At 35.8% G+C, this 7,277-nt stretch overlaps 1 protein-coding gene across 1 annotated transcript; it reads left to right on the top strand.

Annotated features, from left to right (window-relative positions):
- Positions 1–588: 588 nt before the first annotated feature.
- On the top strand, positions 589–6,921 carry LOC113771920 (serine/threonine-protein kinase 24-like). Its single transcript, XM_027316468.1, has 10 exons — positions 589–683; positions 1,904–1,915; positions 2,982–3,038; positions 3,625–3,652; positions 3,741–3,863; positions 5,021–5,132; positions 5,691–5,728; positions 5,855–5,908; positions 6,606–6,685; positions 6,837–6,921. Exons 1-10 carry the CDS (start codon positions 589–591, stop codon positions 6,919–6,921), a joined length of 684 nt encoding a protein of 227 aa, XP_027172269.1.
- Positions 6,922–7,277: the final 356 nt, after the last annotated feature.

Below are 7,277 nucleotides of genomic sequence, written 5' to 3'. Positions count from 1 at the left end.
TTCTTGGCGACATTTATCAGAGTAATTCTTCATATTTACTGCTGAAAAACTAAAATCTTCAGCAACCCTTTTTGATTTGTTGCTAATTGGTCATTGAGAAAGTGTTGTTTCATCGTTTCGATTTTTAGGTTCAAGAAAGTTTTTTTTTTTTTCCATATCAGTGAGTTTTTTTTTGCATAGAAATGAAGGTACTGATGATAGCCCTTTGCGGTTCCGCTATTGTTTCACTGTCTAAAACAGTTTAAAATTAGTGGGCATATGAGAAAACTTTGAATTTGTTAGGCTGTCACTTCAGAATTCCCCACTTCACCTAACGACTTTTTCCCATTATATTTTAGCCCCAAAGGATCCTACATTACACTCTTGTACTTGTACTAGAATGCTTGATGTTAATATTTTCTTATGATTGATTTCAGTGTGTTTTCATGACCTCTTCAGATTGTTTTTGAAAAGATCGAGTGAAATCAGGGGAACCCTTCGGTAAATTTGTGAAATTTGTCGTTGTGGGGCAGAATGGTTGGAAGATTGGCGGTGCATTTGGTTTGTAGGCTGAGGCTGTAAGTAAAAGAGAGTATTTTTTTGTCTGAGATGGCTGATGCTGCGGCTCTCATTGAGGCTTCGGGCTCCAGATTTAGTGATTTGGAGCTCATTGGTAGGGGGTCGTTCGGGGATGTCTATAAAGGGTAAGGATTGAAACAGAATATGTTATCTTTATTTGTTTTTAATATGCCTTTTGATTTTTCTATTCAAGGTGATATCTGTCTCATTTTGCTTTTGCTTGCAAGCTTTAACTCATCAGTGATGTTGGAAATCTGGATTGGCTTTTGTTAATTTTGCTTGTGTATTGTCCTCTATATTGATATTGTCAAATAGTTGTTTACTGATATTGAAAGGATGAATCCTGTCTCTTACTAAATTCAGAGAGTTGTTTAGGAAGTATTTTCAAGTGTTGCGTCATCGTAATAAAGAGATCTGATACAAAATTAATTGCTGGTCTAATTTGGTAATGGGCTTCAATCAATGGCTGCATAGTTTAGGATGATTAATTTTCAGCTTTTACTTGATCAATTTGTGGTTTAAGTTTCCCAAACTGGCTTCTTGTTATTGAAGCACACTGCATGCTGCATGTCCAGTTTAAGTCTACCAAGTGATTTGACAAAACTCAGGATTTTTGCCATGATGGATGGATCAGATGGTACTATGTGACGACATCATGTAGGCTTTGTAATGGTCTATGCTTCTATGGTCTACATATATCTACTAGATCACACAAGGTAAAAACGGCAGTCAAATTAGAGATGTGGGATATATGCATGGCTTGGTTCTGCTACACATGTAGATTTTTTACTTTTAAGTGAGAAGTATAGTCTAATGGTACAAATTAGTGAGAGTTTATATGCATCCAAACTTTTGAGAATCTAAGATCGAAGAAGGTGGATATTTCTTTGTCCATTCTGCTTGAAAATGGAAAGTACGTAAATGAATTTGGTAAAGAAAGAGCTATTCATAATTGAACAAGTGTCCGCAGACACGGAGTTTTGTGAATGCTATTAGATGGATCTTTTTGTAGGAGTTTAGTTAGAATCTTTTTCTTGCACAGTTAATTTGATTTGATTGGTTATAAACATCATTGCCGCGTTTGATGTTACTGCGACGTGGGCATTCTATATAGTAATGATTATACGAAAGACAAATGGAGTGATAGAAAGGTTGTGATCCAGTGATCCAAAAGATTGTGCTAGCTAAATGTCGATATCATTTAAGATTTGTTGGTGGAGTGTGCTTCGGTGCACGCTCTGAGGTCCAAAAGTTGGGTCTGGCCACCTTACAAATCAGACATGCCGTCACCCCTATCGGCGTGTCTTTATCTGAAGCTGCTTTTCATAGTCATTGGCACATGCAGGCAACCCATGCGGTAAAGGTAACACTATAAAAACTGACAATTTTACCCACTCATGCCTTGTATACATCTTATCCCCTCTCTCTCTTTGTCCAAAGTCTTTTCGCCTCTTTAATTGAACACCAAAGAATTGCAGTTAGCAGTTGATCTTGTTTGCCTATTGGACAGAGTATGGGATGGTCTAATAGCTTTGGGCCATGGGAACCTCTCATTACAAATTTCAACTTCCTTTTGGGCCTGATTGAGATTTTAGAAAATTTTCAGCAATTTCCATTTGGATTTCACAGAAAGTTGCTACTGGTTTATGAAGTTATATGTTATTGATTACACTATGGGCTCAATTGCATCTCTGGATGGTGCTGTCAAAGTTCTAGGGGGGAAAATAAACAATCATGAGGGACTTTGGCAGCAATTTGCTTCTTGATGTTGTTGAGAGATGTAGAGCTAGGCTGATTTAAGAAAGTTGCAAATTATGTTTTTTAATGCAATTGCTTTATCGGGCATTTGGAAATTTGGTTCTTTTTTGGCCAGTTCAACAATCAATATTTTCACCTTCAGCAGAGATCGGAGGGATAGAAATACCCAATGGTATCAAACATGGCAGGAGATGGATGTTTTCTAATAGTGTCAGATAGGGGTATTGTATGTAGTTGTAAGGAGATTACTATTTGATTATTTTGGAGTTCAGCTTATTTCCTTAAGGTTAGGTGACTTTAAAGTTGTGTCTCCCACACCAGAAATAGTAGCATCTTTTTTTTGGGAGTTATAAGCATACAGGACCATTAAAAAAATATATATAAACAAGTGATGTTTTTCGAATCTTTTGGAAAGGAAAGGAGGACTAGCAGGATAGTGAATGTGTATCTATCCTATGCGTGTGATAGGCCCATCTTCTTTATATGGTGGAGCCTTCATAAAGGTCCATGTCATGAGGTGGAAGTGCCATTCAAATTCATCTAACTTGAGTATATAACCAGTCCTCTGTATCTGATTTCCATGCATGTTTTAAATTATCTATTCTGATTAATTGGAAGATTCCTCTGAGTTAGCTAGATGTTCTTATGTGTTTCCTGAATTGCAGGTTTGATAAGGATCTTAACAAGGAGGTTGCTATTAAAGTTATTGATCTCGAAGAATCGTAAGTAGTGGACTTTGGTTATTTATTTTCTCATTTTGACTTTGAAATGCTTTGAGGACTTTTTCTTGATTGAGATCGTGACATTTATTATCAGAAAAGGATGGTTTAGGAGTCGCAATCCACCGTTTGACAATTCCTACTTTTTTTATCCTCTTCTTATTGACTCAAACAGAAAGGAAAGATTATGCAGTTCATTTTGGATTAGTTATTTGCTGTAGTTACTTTATCGCCTGACAAGTGGAATATTGCATCGCTCTCTTTTTTCTGATTAGTTAATTGTTTTACGATGAATGCTTTACTCTTTTTGCAACAACCAAGATGCTTTTGATCGTTTTATTTCCATATGAGAATGTGAAAATTCTTAAGGCCAATTATATTGCTAGTTGCAACTTAAGTGACTCCTGTTTTCTTTTCATTTATCAAAGCTGACTTGATTGCAATCTCATCTCCATTGTGCTTTCTTCTTGTTTTCCACATGAATACTCTTTAGGATATGTACTGCATCATCTAATTTCTTTTGGCATCATGTACATGTATTTTAACAATTGAACTTATTTAAATGTCACTGGATTTATCTGCAATACAGGGAGGATGAAATTGAGGACATTCAAAAGGTATCTTCCACTTTTTCATTTAGATGTTATGGATTGAGTACAAAAAGTCATGGAATAGGTGTTTTATTTGAATTATATATTTTTTCAGGAAATTGCAGTTTTGTCACAATGTCGATCTCCATATATTACAGAATACTATGGATCCTATCTGCACCAAACTAAGCTTTGGATAATAATGGAATACATGGCTGGTGGTTCTGTTGCTGACCTGGTAGGTAACTTGATTTTTTGAGAAAGTAATTGTCTTGGCTTTGTGATGAAATGCTTTCTCCAAATTAGGAGCAAGCTTTCATGCTCTATGATGGAACAAGATTGAAATCTAGTAGTTGGAGACTGTTCTGCATTGATGCCTTTTGTTACATTATGTTACTGTCGTATTTATAGTATTGGATTAGAAAAAGCCCGACTAACAAAGTCCTGATGTGGAATATTAAGGTCAATTTTATCTAGATGTCCAGGTCAGGTCATTTAACCAATGGTGCCATAATCAATTAATGGAAGCTTTTAATGTGATTGACTCTAGATTTGACTTGTAAATTGGTGATTGCCATGATCACTATGAGTAAACTGTTTTGGATCTCTTGCTTGAAGACAGTATCCAACATTTGCATTGCCTTTTTTGGTTTTTCATCCATTTTTGCGTCCTCCTCTAGCAATACAAAAATTTTCAAAATCACCAATCTGGATTGCTGGGAGGTTTTCTTATTACCATGAAATGTCTTTTCATCTCCCAAACCTTAGAAAATTATCAGCAGAAAAAGGACTGTTTTTTCACCCTCCAATTCAACAGTCTGCCCTCTTCTATGTGATACTTTTATGCTGTAAAGTGTGTTACAGAATAACAAAGCATGAATCCAAGAGACATAAATTGCAATACTTGGTACTGAAAGAGGAATGACTTAATTCTTTTATTGTTTAGGACTCCTCAGTTTCCACATTGATGGCTCTCTTTTCTGTTTAGGGGTTTCAGGCTGGTCATTTCTCATATGTAGTTTCTGTTTTGGTATGGCATGGGTACATCAGTGATGATGCTACAGCATATGCTAAGAGGTCCTTACCCTTTACCTTCTGAAAGGAAAATAGACCAAAACTAACATGTGGTATATGTGCTGTCTGCAGATATCATAGTTGTTAAAGATTTGTAACTCTCACTTCAAAGATTTGAAATTGCCTCTTTATCTGGAACATCTAGAATCAGGACCTGTGAGGCCTAACTCTTTTGCCTCTTTTAAAAAGGAACAGATATGCTTTGTTTTCTTCAAGACGTTGACTTTGCTCGGCACAATTATGTTTATAAATTTGTGAAAGAAGTCTGTGAATGTGTTTATTCTGTGCTGTATTGACGGTTCTTGGATATTTTTTCTGCAGATTCAACCAAATCAGCCTTTGGATGAGATGTCCATAGCTTGCATTTTACGTGACTTGCTTCATGCAGTTGAATACCTCCACAACGAAGGGAAAATTCATCGTGATATTAAAGGTTTTTTTTATCATGTCCCTAATCCCTTAATGACTAACCTAAATTAGTATTTTATTCTTCAACAAAGATCATTTTGTCAATTAGAAATATGGATTAATAACTTAAGGATGTGGATTTCATTTCTATTCATGCTTTGTCTTCATGTTACACTGTTGATATCATGGTTTTCCATGTGCCTAGTGCAATACATACCTTAGTATTAGTTGGCTACTGTTGCTATTTAAAAGGTTACCTGCCTTTTTCATTCATACTGATGTAGACAACAAATGGCTCCAGGAAATCCAAGGTTAAGGATTTCCAGAACTTTGCTCAAGCTTCAATTAGGCTCATCTTCAAAGATAAAGAGCTTTATTCGGGAGTTGGTTTGAGACTTAAAAAGAGTATATGAGCTCTTTATCTCTGGAGGCATGCCTAATTGAAGCTTGAGCAAAATTCTGGAAAAACTTTAACCTTGGATATCCTGGATACATTTTTCTCTGTATCACAAACATAAGTTTTCAGATGGCAGTTTCTCTTTCTTTTTTCTGTTGAATGATGACTGATGTATATCCTTTGCAGCTGCCAATATTTTGTTGACAGAAAATGGTGACGTTAAGGTAAGTGTTTTATGCTCCTAGTTCCAATGTTTCTCTTTGATGTGGTCTCTTAGGAGAGATTCTTTGTGTTCAATAGAGCAAGCTATCTGTTCTATGTTTCCTCAAGCATTCGGACATTGACTTCAGGTTGCTGACTTCGGTGTTTCTGCACAATTAACAAGAACAATTTCAAGGAGAAAGGTACTCATGTTGTTTTTACTTTCATATGATTATTTAACCCAGCTTTTGAGCCTCTATAGGAAATGTTGCTTGTAGATCGTAATGGTCTCTGAGTTTTTTCTGTTTAGGCTCGTTATGAAAATTATTTATAGACAAGCATTTCTCTTTTGTTTTCCGTTTGATAGACCATGAGGTTATTCTTGCAATCTGGTAACTACCCTAACCATTGATGTAGCAGTTATCATATGTTTCCTTCTTGTTTTCTTTCACATTCAGTTTCATTGGCTGGTTTGTTCTTTAATCTTCCAAGCATGGTCCATGTTAGATCCTTTTTGAACGACACCACTAATTTTTCTCTAGCTGCATTTATGACATCTGAGAATACGTGCAATACAATCTTTTTCATATTTATAGATTTTACGAATGAGAAATTTTCTGCCCTGGTGTTTCTTCACAGTTGCTCAATTGGTGTCTGTTTCTTCAAGGTTGCTGATTCCATGTTTAGTTAAGCTTTTAGAGGAGGGCGACATTATATCTTAGCAGGCAGAGGGTCCTATGTTCAATTTACATTGTCATCCAGTTATAAAGAATCAATTTATATGTAGGGGGCATGCTAGAATTGCGTAGATAAATAGGTTATACTCCTCTTTAACATTATTGGCTGTTAGATGAGGCAGTGGATCAACAGTTACTTGTTGCTTCTTTCTGGCTTTTGCAGTCTGTTACAGAGAAACTACTCTGGGTTAATGTAGGGATAGTGCTTTTGCTTAGTTACTATGGAGATGGCAGTCTCCTTGGGTGTGTCCTCTTTAATTTTTTTGTGTCTTGTGAAGTTATTCAACAAAATTTCCTAGTTATTTGGTTGAGTTTTATTTTTTATTTTGGTCATAGTCTTTACCTTTTTCAATTTATGAGAATCATTGGTTTCCATGAATTGTGAGATGTTCAGGCTAATGCAATTAAATATGGCAGACATTTGTAGGAACTCCATTTTGGATGGCTCCAGAAGTAATCCAGAATTCAGAAGGATATAATGAGAAGGTACGTCATTGAGAAATGTTTCATGTATCTTCTGATTTGATCATTTCTTCGCTTTCTCTCATGTTTTACTTTGCACTTTCTTTTATACTTATAATTTTGGGATTAATTTCCTCTTTATTTTTGCATGAATTTGTCACCATATTTATTAATATATACACAATATGCATGTAATTGTGTGCACTCTGAGTTAGGACACCACTTTTGAAATTTTGAGCCAGGGCCATATGCTAAAGTCTCTGTTTGATGCAGGCAGATATTTGGTCTCTAGGGATAACTGTAATTGAAATGGCAAAGGGGGAACCTCCACTTGCAGATCTCCACCCAATGAGAGTTCTTTTCATTATTCCTC

Source organism: Coffea eugenioides, chromosome 5, assembly GCF_003713205.1.
Source record: "Coffea eugenioides isolate CCC68of chromosome 5, Ceug_1.0, whole genome shotgun sequence".
NCBI lineage: Eukaryota > Viridiplantae > Streptophyta > Magnoliopsida > Gentianales > Rubiaceae > Coffea > Coffea eugenioides.
Note: the sequence above shows the minus strand (reverse complement) of the source record. Positions and strands in the feature narration are given on the sequence as shown.

Bases quoted from the DNA above. Each gene is read 5' to 3' on its own strand.
- LOC113771920 (XM_027316468.1), top strand. From the start codon at position 589: ATGGCTGATGCTGCGGCTCTCATTGAGGCTTCGGGCTCCAGATTTAGT. The intron at 5,133-5,690 runs GTTTTTTTTATC...TATCCTTTGCAG, and splicing joins AATTCATCGTGATATTAAAG to CTGCCAATATTTTGTTGACA. The intron at 5,909-6,605 runs GTACTCATGTTG...TGGCTTTTGCAG, and splicing joins GAACAATTTCAAGGAGAAAG to TCTGTTACAGAGAAACTACT.